Source organism: Kockovaella imperatae (assembly GCF_002102565.1).
Source record: "Kockovaella imperatae strain NRRL Y-17943 chromosome Unknown BD324scaffold_5, whole genome shotgun sequence".
NCBI lineage: Eukaryota > Fungi > Basidiomycota > Tremellomycetes > Tremellales > Cuniculitremaceae > Kockovaella > Kockovaella imperatae.
In genome coordinates, this window is record NW_019028945.1 from 1,277,062 (window position 1) to 1,292,131 (window position 15,070).

Here is a 15,070-nt window from a genome sequence, read left to right on the forward strand (position 1 = left end):
TAAAGCTGTCGGTAAGTGGTACGTCAATGGTCTTCTGACTTGCCGATTGTTGCGCGCCGGATCGAGCGCTTCAAGAGTTTCCGGTGAGGTGGGACTGTACACAGTAGAAGCTGTAACGTTTGCAGAGTGAGACTTTATAGAATCCGCTTGCTGGGAGGTGGTAAACGGTGAGGTCAAAGCAGAGTCCGATAGAGGTCCCTCCTTCGTCCCTTCGAGCACTGCTGAGGGGATGTGCGATGACTGTCCCGTGTTGTGCTCTGTCATCTTGACATGACACCGCGACGTAGCGGTTGAGGATGTCGCGAGATGATTCGCAAAAGGTGCGAGCGAGATCCAGACAACTGGTGCAAAGTCAAAAACGACCACGCCAAGATAATAATACTCAAGTGGCTCAGGTTTCTGTTGATACTCCGGTCACTGGTGACCTGGTTATACATGCAACGGGATTGTGAGTCCATCTCAAGACGTCCCCATCCGAATCAGCCCAGTCCGATCATCCATCCAGTATACTTTCGCCATTACTGCTAGCTCTCCTCCTCGCTCTATCCCGCATCTCGTAACTCTCCGCGCCTCCCTGTTTAGGCCCATGACCCATTTCACCACGACCACGCCTCCTTGTACCATCCCTGCGGAACTTCCACCACTTTTGCAAGAGACATATGAGCCCCGCAGTCAACCCTACCGGAGGAAGGAACCAGCATATCCGCCACCACCATCCGCTTGATCCTCCCTGCTGAACTTTCCATCTGAGGACCATCCGGTCAACTTGCGATTCGAGATCTGATAGCGTCCCTGAGTTGTCGAGGACAGTAGATGCGTAGGGGAGTTTGGAGGACAGGGCGAGCTGAGAGGATATCCGCGCTGAAGCCTGTTTTTGCGTCAAAGGGGGATTGGAGGGGCGAGCCAGGAGTCGGGTTAACTGTAATTTCTCATTGCTGCTGTGCGTCAGCATGAGCCTCATATCCGTATAGAGGATCGCTTCCGTACCCCAAGGCACAGACGGGCTGGGGCCGCCCTCAAGTCGAACTCACACATATACCACGACTACTTCACCGACCCATTTCCAAAACCCGGCTTCTATGAGTAAGGGTACGTCCACCACGACAACCCACTCTCCCCTCAGCCAGCACCTCAGCAACCCTTTCACCATCTCTCGCCGGACTCTCGGGTGAATCACCCCATTTAACCAACGTCTCTGATCCGCATCGTGAAAGACTATATCTCCCAATGCTGACCTGTCCAGACCTCCTTCCTCGTTGAGTATCCGGTCAGCTCCAAAATGATCTACGAGGGCTCGAAATCCTCCTGTACCGGGCTCCACGACTTGTCGAGCTAGAATATCGGCATCTATGATAGGGATTTGACGCTTCGACAAGAGGGATGAAACGGTGGATTTGCCTGAAGCGATACCTCCTGTCAAGCCGACAACTGATGGGAGGCGTAGACAGCGCAAAGTGTCGAGCAGACAAGCAGGAAAGGCAGACAACAGCACGTCAGCTTAACGCACTGAAGATCCACTAGAGCTCGACCCACCAAGCATAGCTGGCAATAGAAGCTATCTTTGGCCTAGACAGTATATTGATGAATGATGAAATGGGATCGGCAGCGATTTTGCCGCGTCAAGTTGTGATGAAACAGCCGATGCAAAACTCGAATACAACTAGACTCTATGCTACAAAACCAACCGCTCTCATAGATTTTCTACAGCTATACCTGCCTGCCATTTGCCCCAACGACGCATAGCCCGCAGGTACACTGGGAGCGCGAAGATGGTCAGAAAACAGACGGGGAACAATGCAACGATGAAAATGGTAGGGAAGAGGACCACCAGAGGCTTGATGAGGAGAAAATAGACGAGAGCAGAGTAAGAGTAGTGATCACAGAACTGAAGGAGAATGAATGACTGTCACATCGTTGACCTCTTACCATGGCATAGGAGCATTTGATGAAGCGCGTCTCCCAGACTACTTCATCGGTCCCGCCTTCCTCATCACTGTGGATATCTGCACAGTCAGGATCTGTCTCGAGGGGGTCAGGACTCGATAGGACCTCCTTCGGGTGATGGAAAATGGGATGATACGCTGGATGTCGCCGTGATGGGCTCAGGGGAGAGTGGTAGTGCAGCTGGGTGATGATCTTTGGAGTATCAGCGTAATTTCTGCGCCTTGGCAGACTCACCTCGAGACGGGCAGCGGACCGTGCTAGGAACAGAGTCAACCACCACACTGCCGCACCAAGAGGCAACGTGATAAGGAGAGCTGTCCCCGCCAGAGTACCAGCAAGAAGGAATGGCCAAACAAGGAGAGCCTGGCGACTCAGCTCAAAGCTCGCCATCAGAGCGAACCACTCACGAACGGAAATGTCAAGAGGATGAGATGCACGAGTCCTCTCCATGCTTGACGCTCGCTGAGCGTCCTCCAATAGCGTTTCCAGCCTCCACTCCAAGTCACCACTTCCTCGCCTTCCTCGACCTCTCCACAGAATATAGCTCGCCATCGTCCGCGTCCTCTATAATAATTCACCTCGACCCAATCGTCCGGACTCAGCAGCGACGTCCTCTCATCTGGCACTCGGACGGACGTTGCGCCTATGGACGTAGCAATGGACTGCTGGGACCGTGTGCGATCATTTGGCGGACGAAGTGACCGAGTCGAACGGGCAGATCGAGTGTTGTTTGGCGAGGTGAAAGATGAAGAGTTTCGAACGATGGACCGGGTAGGCGTCTCGTGTGGTGATCTTGACCTCCCAGGTAGAGTCACGGCTCGGGCTCTGGCCTCTGGGGTAATGATTGTGCCTGGAGGGAAAGCATGACCTGATTGAGGTGATCGCAGGGGACTCGAAATTCCAGGGGCAGGGGGAGCAAGATTCATGGCTCTAATTCCGCCAGTTGGCTCGTCAGAACCGCTCTGTCTCACTTCTGGAGGGGTGATGCGAAATGGGGCATAGGGAGGAGGCTCTTCGTTGCCATCAGGCTTGCTGGGATCCAAAAGGAATAGAGAGGAACCGTCTGCGGAAAGAACATATATCTGGGACTTCGTAGATGGATCATCGGACCCCACAGCTGGTTCCCGGTACTGCGAGGATGAGGATGGCGTACGGCGCATGGCGCGATGAGGTCGTGAAGGGGATGAGGTGGCGGAGGCTGACCGACGCATGGTGGATGGCATGTCACCGGGGTCAGAATTCAGAGTCCTCCTTTGGTCGATCACCTCATACTAGCACAGATCGTGTTGCTGCATCCACCTCCAATCCTTCAAGTCAGTGCTTGGATATCATCTCGCAGTAGACGCAGCAACCGTCTGAATGTCATCCGCAGAGGAAGAAGGTGATATCGAAAGAGGACAGGGTGGCGTCGGCGAAGGGCGTAAATTGTGACGTGGCATAAAGATCACTCGTCATGACTGATAAAGGACGCCCGTTGCGGCTGCTCGTGAGTGATTTTATACTGATGGTTAGATCCACACCATGCTCTCACGTCTAGGCATACTGCACCCCATCATCCAAGCGCCAATGGCTGGTGTCAGTACCCCAGCTATGGCTGCTGCGGTATCAAATACTGGAGGCTTAGGCTCCATAGGCGTCGGAGCGATGAATCATGAACAGACTCGGACCGCGATCAGGGAGATCAAGCGTTTGACAGACAAACCATTCAATGTGAACGTCTTCACGAACAAGCCTCCTCAGAAGGATCCCATTCGAGAATCTGTCTGGATAGATATCCTTCGCCCACACTTTGCTGGAGCCAACACGCATTTCCCGGGACCTCTGGAAGTGATCTACAAGGATTTTGACCACGATCCAGAAAAGTTACAAGCCATTCTCGATGAGGGTGTACGCATCCTCAGTTTCCACTTTGGCTTGCCGTCGCCTGAGATCATCCACAGGCTCAAGCGCCGGGGCATCATTCTCATGGCGTCCGTCACCTGCTTGAGCGAGGCGAAACTCGCAGAGGATGCCGGAGTAGACATTCTCATCGCTCAAGGGTATGAAGCGGGGGGACATCGGGGCATATTTGACCTTCAAGCAGAGGACCAACGGTTATCGACACTTGTCCTCACCAGTCTCTTGACTCGCTCGACAAAGCTACCCGTCGTCGCAGCTGGAGGAATCATGGACGGTCAGGGCATCGCCGCGGTGATGGCCCTCGGTGCGGAAGCCGCTCAGCTAGGAACTGCTTACCTGCTCTGTCCCGAGTCGGCCGCAGACGACTCGTATAGAGTAGCGATTGAGATAATCACCTCGACGCGCATGACCACTTTCGTCTCGGGCCGTCCAGCGCGGTCTTTGACGACCAAGTTTACCCGCATGGAGGAAGAGAATCCTCAGATCAGGCCTCCTGATTACCCTCTTACCTACCATGCTGGAAAGGCTCTGTACACCTCCGCGAAGGCGGCTGACGATCCGGGCTTCGGGGCGTTCTGGGCTGGACAAGGCGTACAATCCTGTCGTTCCCTTCCGGCTCGGGATGTCACCACAAAGCTGGTCGAGGAGCTAGCAGTCGCTCAGCGGTGTGGCACATCGAGGACGCAAATCTAGTCGTTCGTCCTGACCTGACTGGAGGATCACAGCGTCAAAAGCCTTCCACAGCTGCCCCTGACTGGAAAATCCCTTCGCAGGACGGTTTGTGCTTGGAAAGCTTCGGTTGCAAAGAAGCTGTGGAGATATTCCGACAAGGAGACCCATCCAGCTGTTCTACGTCTTTGCGCATGGTGGTTGATCCTCTTCCGCTTGAAGAGGTTGGCTCGAGCTTGGAACAACTTGGACACGTCAATATCATCTGACCTGCACCCCTGGACATGAGTCCTTGTGTATCGGAGATCGGCTGTCTTGCTGGTGATGGTAGGGTTGCCACGACAGAGCTTTAAGGGTAGCGAGAAACACGACGTCCCACATGAACGTTCAGCACAATCAGGACAGCCATGCATGATACTTCCAGCTACTCTGATGCTCAGCGAAATACCGTTCAGGTCCTTCAGGCCTCGAAGACCATTGATCGCCCCTTCTCTGCACTTTCGCGGGCAAGCTCAATGATACGAATACCATCTGCCGATGTCTCTGCCTTGACCACGACAGGATCGCCTCGAACCGCCTTGGCGACGTCACGGTAGTACATTCCCCAGCTACCCTTTTCGCTTTTGACTTTCCCACACCAGAGGCTTCCCCGCTTGACCTGAGAGTCATTCGCTCGATCCTCACTTGCGAGATCGCCCCATATGTCTTCGTCCTCTTCACCGTACCCTTCGTCAGAAGGCTTCATCCCGCTCTGAACCTGAGCTTCCTGAGGATCTTCACCCAACTTGAGGAAACTGCCCTTGGTCCCACGGACGAAGTATGCAAACTGGTGCTTCGTTTTGTTTATGACATTGCACTTGACCACTACTTCGAGATTCCGATGCGGGCCGCTCTTTGGGTAGTGCAAGACGATGGTGAATGTGTCGTCTATCTTGGAATCACCAGCTCCCGGTCGCAAGGCCCGATAAAACCCGGTGACTGTGGACGGCCGACCGAACAGTGCCAGAGCTTGGTCCAGCTTGTGGCAACCGATACCAAACATCATTCCTGCTCCAGGAGTGTATGGCTTATCCCCCATGCCTGCTATCCATGCTGGTAGGTCCCAGTCGTAATGGAGCGCCATCTCGTGAATGTCACCGAGAGCTCCGCTCTGGATGACCCTCTGGACAGTGCGGAAATCCGAATCATATCGGCGGTCTATGCATCAGCCTCTGTCATGAGTGTCCGCTTGCTTTGAAAGGGGAATAAGATCTTGCCGCTCCTCTTCTGAGCCTCCAGCATTCGTAACACTTGCTCCGATGTCTGACCGAGTGGCTTTTCGCAAACGACTGGAGGTCAGTCCAACTCAGATCAGTGAGACTAACCATTCTTTCCTGCTTCAAGTGCGGCTATGGATAAGTCGGCATGCGAATCGTCTCGCGTGGTCACTACCACGAGTTCGATGTTCTCGTCGGCCAGGAACTTGTCAAAGTCGTGATAGTGTTTGCAATTGGGGTAATCGTCCGAGCTCTTTGGCTTGTCGTCATTAGATGCTCGAGCTCGCTGGAAGAAGGCCACGAGCGATAGCTCCGGAACGGAGAGGATGTGAGGTAGATGAAAGACACGTGCAGAGTTGCCGTAGCCTATGATCCCGACCTTGACTGGACTCATGGTCGTCGATGACATGCGAGCAAGGTGAAGCAAGCGGGATTACCTACTTATACTCGGTGCATTCCAAGGACGATGACCTCCACCTCCACCCTCTTCGGCCAGATTTCGGTGCTGGCCGGAAGCTGTCTGTCCCTTTGGGTGATGACCAGAACAATGGACCGCTTGATGACGCTGAGATGACATGATCTAGAGGTAGACCAGGAGTGGAGATGCAGCTGCGATAGTAGCTGTGAGCAGTGTCACTGATACCATGACCAGCAAGCACCTCCTGCTTGATCCTTCCGACACGCGACCGGCTTCGACGCGACAGACCTCCCCCACGACACGTTTCCGGCCTTCCGGGGGGCTCGTGGACCACGACTCAGAACAGCATGCCGTTCTGACTTTTATTGGCACAGCGACCACTCTCCTACAATATGGGCCCCTGACGATACTCACCGATCCCAACTTTCTCCATGCTGGAGACCACGTCCATCTCGGACCTGGGGTCACTGCGACGCGAACGACTAAACCCTCTATGGACCTTGATCACTTACCCCACATCGACCTTGTGCTTCTCAGTCACTATCATGAAGATCACTTTGACAAGCAAGTGGAAGATGCTTTAAGGAGGGATATCCCGATCATCACCACTCCCCATGCCAAATCTTGTCTTGTCGACAATCGGGCAGAGGTTGAGAGGTTCTCTAGTGTCCTGGAGCTGGATACATGGGACACGGCCCGAGTGAACGTCAAAGACAACGACATGCATGTCGAAATCACAGCTGCGCCTGGGAAACACGTTCCTCCTGGAGCCCTCGAAAAGATCAATGACATGCTCGGCGCGGTTCCACCAGTGAACGGCTGGGTCATCGAACTCTCATCATCCGCCGCGACTACCGACCTCGTCCGAATCTACATCACTGGAGACACGCTTCTCATCGATGATCTGGTGCAGATCCCAGAGCGATACTCCAAAGCTGGCAGACCAATTCATCTGATGTTAGCGCACTTGGGAGGCACCACCATCCCATCGCCCCGTCTTCCCATGCTCATGGTAACGATGGACGCCAAGATGGGCGTAGACTTGATCAAGCTAGTAGATCCTGATATCACAATTCCCATTCACTTTGACGATTATGACGTCTTTGCTAGTCCACTGGACGACTTTAGGATCGAGGTGGAGAAGGCTGGCTTGAAGGACCGTGTAGTCTTTCTGGGACGAGGAGAAACATACAGCGTCAGGGCTACTCAGCGGCCTGTCTCTGTATAATGAGCATATGCTGACTGCTTCATTGCATGCTTTTGAGGTTCTTCACGAACCCACAGTGAATCTATAAGATACCTGGTTCAACTTGCTCGCCAGCGATGCGGTCGACGGAAGTCCACCAAGAGACCTTCTTATGTGAGAAGATCTCGCCTAGCCCGCGGATAGGTCGAGTTCCCCAAATCGTACTCCTCAACTAATCCTTGCTAAAGAGTCCCGGCTGTCTACGGACCGTAACTCCCATGCAGGTGGCAGACGGTATCATGTCTCGACAATCGCCTGAGTCGCATGAAGGGGTGACCTCTGAAAACGAACCAGTCCGAGAGCTGTATACCCGTGTCATGTTGGGGACTCAGCGCGCGCATTTGCACAAGAATACAGCACAACTGCTCAAGGGGAGTCGATGTAACATTGGTGACTGACACCCACTCCAGCTGACAGAGCCAATCTTACAGGAGAACCACTTGATTCAACATTGCACCATCTCTCCACTATGCGCAGAGCACCTACGACCTACTCGACGCCGATGCACGAGCCAGCTTCACTATGATCAAAGCGAAACTGGGAGCCAAAACCGCACACCTCGGAAAGGATTTCACCTTCAAGGCGAAGAATGCAATGGGCACGCCGATGCCGATAAGAGCTTGAAATATCTTGCTTCATAGTTATGCATCCTTTGCCTCATTGGACTATCTTCGACCCACAACGCGATTGAAAGGTTTCACAGTGCAGTTTTTCCAACCGTCTCGATGGGCAGGAATAGCATTACTATGCCAGTTCTGAGACCGTTCAGCGAAAGCTTATACACTCGACACTGAACCCACAGCATAAAGATAGATGCAGAAGCATAGACGGGTCCATTGACACTGTCGGGAATGTACGCGGCGATAATTGGTGCGAAGAGACCGGTGAACCGGGAAGCAGCAGATGCGAGCGCATCTCCAGTGCCACGGGAGGGCGTGGGGAAGACTTCAGGTGCGTAGCCATAGAGAACACCATCTTGTGACAAATGTAAGGCCATGCCCGGCGGCTCGTTGGGACGACTCACAGAATGCGTTTTCCCAAAATGAGGCAACAGATACCAGTGCGTTCGTCTGTGTGGTCGTCTTGCTAGCAATCAAGGCGAACAAAAAGGCGCCAGCCATTATGGTGAAGAAGGACATGGCGAATTTTCGGCCTCCACGACTCCAATTTACGAGCAATGCGGCAAGTATGGATCCAGGAACTCCGCACGCTGCCTGATAGGCTGGACAAAGTCAGGCCATCCCATTTTTGGCGGCGCCACTCACTGTATGCCGAATAGGTTGCATTTAGGGAAGCGTTGCCCAGATTCGCATTCTTTTCTGCCAAAAAGGTACCAAGGAATGCGTTGAACAGAGGATATCCGAGTCCAAGAGACGCATAGCAGAATATGACAAGGGAGGTCGACAAAGCGAGACGTCGTGTTGAGAAGAGAGCGGTGATGTGGTCGGCACTCATGTTATCGAATGAATGCTTGACCAACTCCAAGGTGGAGAACTTGGTGGTGATCGATAGATCGGTCTCATCACTTAAGAAAGGGAGTGCGGCGTCTCGAAGATGCTCGATGGTCAGAGACGAAGTGGTTCCGTTGCGTTTGGCAATTTTATGAATCACCTGCGAATCGCCGTCAGTTCCCTAAGACCTGTATCTGAGACTCACTGCGACCGCCTCCTCGTCTCTACCCACAGAAGCCAGGAATTTTGGACTCTCATACACTGGCAATACAAAGAATCGAATCGCCCACAGAAAGATCATCAGAGCGCCCATGCAGAAATAGGCATAACGCCAACCCATGTTGCTTTCCCTCGAGCAGAACTCTCCTGCTGGAGCTGGAACAAGGTCAGCGCATTGGCGGGTGCTAAATCTTACGAGTAGGACATCCGTAATGTGCCAAGAAAACCCACTGACTGGTTCAGCATTTGGCGTTGAATCCACTCACAGAGATCAAACTTCCGATTACTTGACCTATCGCCCACCAGACCGACAGGAATGTCAACAGGTATTGATGTGGACCTGGAATGAATTCCAGGAACATGGTACCGTCGACCGGTAAGTTTCCGCCGGCTCCAAAGCCTGCAACATTTGTCAATGCCGAGTAATATTGATCCACCTTTCACTAACCGACACAAGCGATCAACGAGGCAAAGGCGACATAATTCGGGGCCGCCCCAACAGCGACGCCGAAAATGCCGGAGACCAGCAGGGTAGAGTTCCATGCAAGCCGGCGACTGATGGCCTCAGCGATGCAGCACAGTCGTAATACCCACCCGATCACGTCACACGACATGCCCCAGAAAGTGGCACCGAAGATCAATCCCACGTACAATGCCAGAGTTGCCAAACGGATATGGGGATAACCGACCCACTCATTAGCCACGGCGGGCATAACAATCGCAATTGCTTGAAGCCCTGATGACACTGTCAGCTCTGAAGCTAGCAAGGAGACTCACATAAGTTATCTGCCATCCATCCAAAGCCGGCTGTGATGAAGAGTTCCAATTGGTACCTCCCCATGCCAATCTCGAAAATGGCATCGTTCAGCACGTTCACTTTGGCATAAAATGCCGGCCGCATGCCTTCCTCTCGGGCGATCTCCTTGGCCTCATCGTACGTAAGATCTCGCCTTACATCTCTGGCACCCTTTGCGGCGGCATTTTCTTGGATCTCGACGTCCTTGTCGTCTTTAGTCTCGCGAGTCATGGGGATAGATGTATGTCCCTAAGCATCTAGCTCCCGGTGTGACCTGGACAGGTGACCTTGTGCACGTTCGTCATGCGGCGCTGCCACTTGTGGAAATAACCTTAATTCACGCCTCCGGGCTTGATATCTCTTCCGATTTGTTAGTCATAGAAACAATTGTCCATGCATGTCTGTTGTTGCGAGTCTAGAGCACAGCCCAGGTCGCCAGACCGATTAATACAGCTACACATGCGTGACTGGTACGCGGCATAATAGAGAGAGAAGCAGAAGATTTGTCTACGTGAATGTGGCTGCTGGATGACGCTGACTCCGAGCTGGTCGTGTCGTTTGCACTGCTTGTGGTGTTCTGAATCTCAATGGTTGAGATAGCGGGGAGCTCTGCATCAGGCGCCGTGGGCTGGACACCCAATTGCCCGTTTCCGACCATGATAAATTCTCCAATGGACGGCACACCGTTGACGACTAGGAAGATCATGGCCGGACCAGGTTGGTAAAGTGCGGGTCCAGGGAAGCCAGGGAACTGGGAGACATGGAGCGTCGACGTTCCACTCTCTTCATCGATGGTGTAGGTAGAGTTGAGCTGAAGGTATCGCATTCCAAACCCGATAGCGTGGGTGTGGAATCCTCCCCGAAGGACAGCCACTTTTGCAGTTGAGACCTCACCCTCGTCAGTAGTGTTCAAGGTCACATTCCAGTAGTCTCCTCCATAGCCCAGGGTCGTTGGCAGATCATCACCGAAAGAGGGTCGAGGCTCGTTGAAGTACCATGGATACCAGAGCTCGGCGTCGGTACGAGAGCGCCATTGCAGGTCGGAGAAGTCGGCATTGGGATTAGAACCAGAGATGAGGACGGACGAATCCGGCAAGAGGATGGCGGATGAATGGTACATTCGCTCGTTGCTGGAGGCCACCAGTCCTGTTCTGTTCCATCTGGAGCCTTGAGGGGCGGAATGGTTGTAGATTGCTGGCATGTATGTTGGAGCTTGGCCGTAGCCCTCTGATAAAACGTCAGGTCACATTACCTAGACGACGATCGGCCACACTCACGTCCAATTGAGTAGAAAGGAGGGCCGTACCCGGCGGTACCCATGCCCACACCATTGCCCATCCAGATAGTCCCGTCAGGCAAGTGAACAAACTCTCCCATACTTCGGCCCTCAAACTGTTGATGTCAGCTGAAGTCGTCCTGCTAGAGGAGAACCCACCAAGAAGTCATCATCAGTGTAAGTTGGGTTTGGATCATCTGGGTTTATGCGAACACACGAGTTGTCGGCCGTGACGTTGGTGATGTTGAAACCTGGTCCAGTCGACGCGCCAAAGGTGGGCGGGTTGGACCCACCACAGAAGAGCACCGTAGGTGTGTAATCGTTGTCCGGAATGAGAGGTAGCAATGCAGACGCAGCGGATGCAGGATAAACTCGTGTCGCGTACGGCATGTCCGGTAATTGGGTGGTGGTATTGCTTCTCCAGTCGTACATGATGGAGGACCTGGCAGCTTGCATGAAAAGCCTTCCGGATGGCATGAGCCAGGTGAGGGGGAATAAATTGGTAGGCAGAGTCTCCGCCAGGAAAGGGAGGTAGTATGTCTCGTCGCTTCCGTTTCGAGGGAAGAATTCGTAAGTGGGGTTGTCCTGATTGGCGCCATTGACATAACCACCCCATTGGTCTCCCCCGATGACGATCATGGTCCCGTCCTCCAAGGCCTCAACGGTAGGATACCAGCGACGCGACAACATTCTCAGGTATCCGCCAGAGTCACCATGATTGGAATAGTTGGTGTAGCCTTGCTGCCATTCGCAAGTCATGTCACTACAAGGATCGATCATGCGAATGGCTGTTCCTCCATCCGTGTCGTCATAGTCTCCAGCGACTCCATTCGAGGCCGCCCCTCCGACTGTGACGGCTATTCACACTCAGCAATGAAAACCTGATCAACACTCACGTTGATTCCCACCGAATACAACCCAACTGCCGTTGCCTAAGACACCACCTCCGGCACAAAATGTGTTGGACCAAACATCCAGGGTACGGTCTGAAGGATGAGTAATGGCCTTGCTGGTCTCACTTACAGTCATTGGTTGTTATGTCGTATTCGACAGACCAAGCGGGATGTGTCCCCCACTCGTTGGTGATGTTGACAGGGTTGTGTTCCGTCTTGTCCAAAACATAAACCTTGGATGTGGTACCTAAAAACATCTGGACGCATCACTCAGCGTGTGATCATTTGGGAGCGTATCCACGACCGACCTGCTGCGCGCTGACTCCGATGGACTCGGAGACCTGATTGAACTGCAAAGGCGCCACAACATTGCCTGTCGCCCGTTTTGATGATTCTCCGCCATCGACAGACTTCGCCTCCCCCATGGTCGCCAACAGCAAAGGCGCCGACAGGCGCAGGAGCCTTTCGAGTTGACCAGGCATGATGATCAATTTTGTGCGTGTGAGAAGAGACAGGGGGTAGCAATTCTTATACGGTCATCCTTTATAAACTGAGGAGATGAGCCGCTCAGTCTATTCTTTTGGACCTATTCATGTATGAACCCTTTTTCCATCGCAGTTCTGTGAATGGCAGCAACTTGCTACAACTGACGAGACTCGCGACTTATTTTTAGAGATATGGGAATGGGCAGTGTACGATTTTGTTTGATTGAAACAAAGGGTACAGCGCGAAAGGGAAACAAAGTACAGGGTTGATCCGCTCTAAATCCATGCTCGACCCTCAGCGTCCCCCCCAAGCGTACGAGCTATTTCCGTCGATTCGGGTTGCGTCGTTGTTTATATTCCTTGGGGGTTGTGACTGCTCCCCTAAAAAAAAAGGAGCCAGCTCACGCTGGCCGCCACCGCAAAAAAGACACGCCTGGCGTCTGCCGAGGGGTTGAAAGTGGCGGCAGCACAATTATGGGAGGTTACCATTCATCCTTCTTGTTTTGCGGGAAAAGGACTATTTTTTTCGTTATGCGCCTTCTATTTCTAAATGCATGACGCAGAAATGTATCCCGCTCAACAAGCGTATGCTTCCTGCCTATCCCGCTCCACCATCCGACACTGTATGCTGTGCATCTGGTATGGACCAATGGACCTAGGGAGATGGCTAGCCTTGCGCTGTCAATTGTATAGATGGGGGCAAATAGTTATTTCTTACAAAGGTCGGGGCATCAAGAGAACACCGGCGGGGCATCAAGGGAACACCGCATTCTGATGAGTACATGATGTAGAGAACTATCGATCAGCGTGTCAGCCCCCATCAATCTCATCGGCACACCTCAGATTGCAGCTGTCTATTCCTGCCACTGGAAGGCCGCACGCCACGCTTTCGGCCTCAACCGAGAGACTGAACGGGAATTTTGAGGTGATCGGAATCCGAGGCATAATGTCGCGGATGCCGTGCAACGACTTGGTCCGATGCCCTGGACCGTACAAACGGGGACTGGGAACCAACGAGAGCAAGTATCTTGATACGAAACAGCTCTACTCGCATAACGGAGCCTACTCTCCGGTCCATGAGGGATGCTGAGCAGTGTGCACGACTCGCATTGCAGCAGATCGGTCTCTCCTGACTTCCCCATGAATCTTCCGGTCGCGGACGACCTTTCGGGAGATGTCGGATCTACGTCACATGCCTCGCCGTATTTATATTGGACCTGATCACATTCCACCGATATTGCCATGCCATATCAATCATGTCGAAAGCATCAACAGCTGAAGGAACGGGGTCAGAATGGCTCACCAATTTCCTGATGGGCGGTGTGGCAGCAAGTATATCCAAGACTGTTGGAGCGCCGATTGTGCGTGACAAGATGTTGCCCGACACGATGCTAAACATGGCCAGGAACGAGTAAAGCTATTGGTCCAGATTCGTCCTCAAGAGTACAAGGGTATCATCACGACGTTTGGTACGTCTTTCCTCGTGTGCATTGGCTGACGTCACAGGAAAGGTCTATGTGAGTTTGCTTGGCTTCAGTGGAGGAAAACTCATCGCTCTCTAGTCTGAAGAAGGGCTCGCATCATTCTGGCGGGGCAATGGAACCAATGTATTGCGGTACTTCCCCACTCAAGCCTTGAACTTTGCCTTCAAGGACTACTATAAGACATTCTTCGGCCGGAAAAGGTCTGACGGATATGTCCCATTCCTTCTCGGCAACATTGCCTCTGGAGCAGCAGCGGGAGCCACAGGCAGTGAGTGGCACGAGCTGTCTCGGTGCTCATGCATCAGGTCTCTTCGTCTATTCGCTGGACTACGCTAGGACTCGCCTTTCGGTGGACTCGAAAAACGCGTCGTCCGGGGGCAAGAGACAGTTCGATGGCTTAATCGATGTCTAGTGCGTAAAGGTGGAAACCAGCGCTGACGCATCCCAGCAAGAAGACATTGAAGACAGACGGTGTTGCCGGATTGTATCGAGGTTTCAATTCGTCCGTCATGGGTATCATCGTGTACAGAGGGTCAGTAGGGTGTACAAAAGACTTCTGACCATCACAGAGGATACTTCGGGCTGTACGACTCGATCAAGCCCCTCGTGCCCGCAGGCTATCAGAACCCTGCCGTAAACTTCTGCATTGGATATGGTGTCACTACTCTAGCTGGCTTAGCTGCGTGAGCTCGCTCAGACTACCGACGGGCAGGCACTGAATAGGTCCAGGTATCCGTTTGACACAATTCGGAGGAGAATGATGATGACTTCCGCGGCGGAAGGAGTCAATACTGTCAAATACAAGAACACTCTGGACGCCTTCCGCAAAGTCATCGCTGCAGAGGGTGCTAGCAGCATGTTCCGCGGCGCAGGGGCCAATATCCTACGGTGAGTGTAGACAAACGAAAGGCCCATCGGCTGATGTTCGTCGAAGTGGCTTTGCCGGGGCCGGTGCTTTGACGCTTTACGATGTATTCCAGCAATTGATGTTCGGCAAGGTATACCAAGCAGGATCAGGCTGATCAGAGAGCATG

General features: G+C 53.1%; 8 protein-coding genes across 8 annotated transcripts; 3 read left to right on the forward strand and 5 right to left on the reverse strand.

Moving 5' to 3' along the window:
- Nucleotides 1-358: 358 nt before the first annotated feature.
- Nucleotides 359-1,596, reverse strand: BD324DRAFT_624400 (dephospho-CoA kinase-domain-containing protein). Its single transcript, XM_022015696.1, has 3 exons — nt 1,534-1,596; nt 1,032-1,428; nt 359-935 (listed from the first exon to the last, which is right to left on the reverse strand). Exons 1-3 carry the CDS (start codon nt 1,538-1,540, stop codon nt 494-496), a joined length of 846 nt encoding a protein of 281 aa, XP_021872059.1. The 5' UTR covers nt 1,541-1,596; the 3' UTR covers nt 359-493.
- A 31-nt stretch (nt 1,597-1,627) lies between these two features.
- On the reverse strand, nt 1,628-3,312 carry BD324DRAFT_624406 (hypothetical protein). Its single transcript, XM_022015697.1, has 4 exons — nt 2,352-3,312; nt 2,179-2,307; nt 1,927-2,136; nt 1,628-1,885 (listed from the first exon to the last, which is right to left on the reverse strand). The coding sequence occupies exons 1-4, from the start codon at nt 3,165-3,167 to the stop codon at nt 1,691-1,693; spliced, it is 1,350 nt and encodes a 449-aa protein (XP_021872060.1). The 5' UTR covers nt 3,168-3,312; the 3' UTR covers nt 1,628-1,690.
- Nucleotides 3,313-3,332: 20 nt separating this feature from the next.
- On the forward strand, nt 3,333-4,928 carry BD324DRAFT_624408 (2-nitropropane dioxygenase, NPD). Its single transcript, XM_022015698.1, has one exon. It carries the CDS (start codon nt 3,466-3,468, stop codon nt 4,534-4,536), a length of 1,071 nt encoding a protein of 356 aa, XP_021872061.1. The 5' UTR covers nt 3,333-3,465; the 3' UTR covers nt 4,537-4,928.
- BD324DRAFT_624409 (oxidoreductase) lies at nt 4,929-6,203 on the reverse strand. The gene is made up of 3 exons (XM_022015699.1): nt 5,877-6,203; nt 5,745-5,840; nt 4,929-5,709 (listed from the first exon to the last, which is right to left on the reverse strand). The coding sequence occupies exons 1-3, from the start codon at nt 6,175-6,177 to the stop codon at nt 4,973-4,975; spliced, it is 1,134 nt and encodes a 377-aa protein (XP_021872062.1). The 5' UTR covers nt 6,178-6,203; the 3' UTR covers nt 4,929-4,972.
- Nucleotides 6,204-6,412: 209 nt separating this feature from the next.
- BD324DRAFT_578498 (beta-lactamase-like protein) lies at nt 6,413-7,414 on the forward strand (the record flags this gene model as incomplete). Its single annotated transcript, XM_022013326.1, has 1 exon — nt 6,413-7,414. The coding sequence occupies one exon, from the start codon at nt 6,413-6,415 to the stop codon at nt 7,412-7,414; it is 1,002 nt and encodes a 333-aa protein (XP_021872063.1).
- A 644-nt stretch (nt 7,415-8,058) lies between these two features.
- BD324DRAFT_624417 (MFS general substrate transporter) lies at nt 8,059-10,295 on the reverse strand. Its single transcript, XM_022015700.1, has 10 exons — nt 9,880-10,295; nt 9,697-9,838; nt 9,551-9,657; nt 9,369-9,502; nt 9,299-9,332; nt 9,089-9,258; nt 8,698-9,043; nt 8,457-8,654; nt 8,233-8,407; nt 8,059-8,187 (listed from the first exon to the last, which is right to left on the reverse strand). Exons 1-10 carry the CDS (start codon nt 10,127-10,129, stop codon nt 8,130-8,132), a joined length of 1,614 nt encoding a protein of 537 aa, XP_021872064.1. The 5' UTR covers nt 10,130-10,295; the 3' UTR covers nt 8,059-8,129.
- Nucleotides 10,296-10,313: 18 nt separating this feature from the next.
- Nucleotides 10,314-12,492, reverse strand: BD324DRAFT_578530 (glyoxal oxidase N-terminus-domain-containing protein; the record flags this gene model as incomplete). Its single annotated transcript, XM_022013331.1, has 6 exons — nt 10,314-11,125; nt 11,176-11,290; nt 11,334-12,031; nt 12,071-12,160; nt 12,198-12,324; nt 12,376-12,492. 6 exons carry the CDS (start codon nt 12,490-12,492, stop codon nt 10,314-10,316), a joined length of 1,959 nt encoding a protein of 652 aa, XP_021872065.1.
- Nucleotides 12,493-13,808: 1,316 nt separating this feature from the next.
- Nucleotides 13,809-15,058, forward strand: BD324DRAFT_650612 (putative ADP,ATP carrier protein 2, mitochondrial precursor; the record flags this gene model as incomplete). Its single annotated transcript, XM_022018175.1, has 9 exons — nt 13,809-13,913; nt 13,958-14,021; nt 14,059-14,069; nt 14,115-14,304; nt 14,342-14,447; nt 14,485-14,568; nt 14,606-14,719; nt 14,766-14,924; nt 14,971-15,058. The coding sequence occupies 9 exons, from the start codon at nt 13,809-13,811 to the stop codon at nt 15,056-15,058; spliced, it is 921 nt and encodes a 306-aa protein (XP_021872066.1).
- Nucleotides 15,059-15,070: the final 12 nt, after the last annotated feature.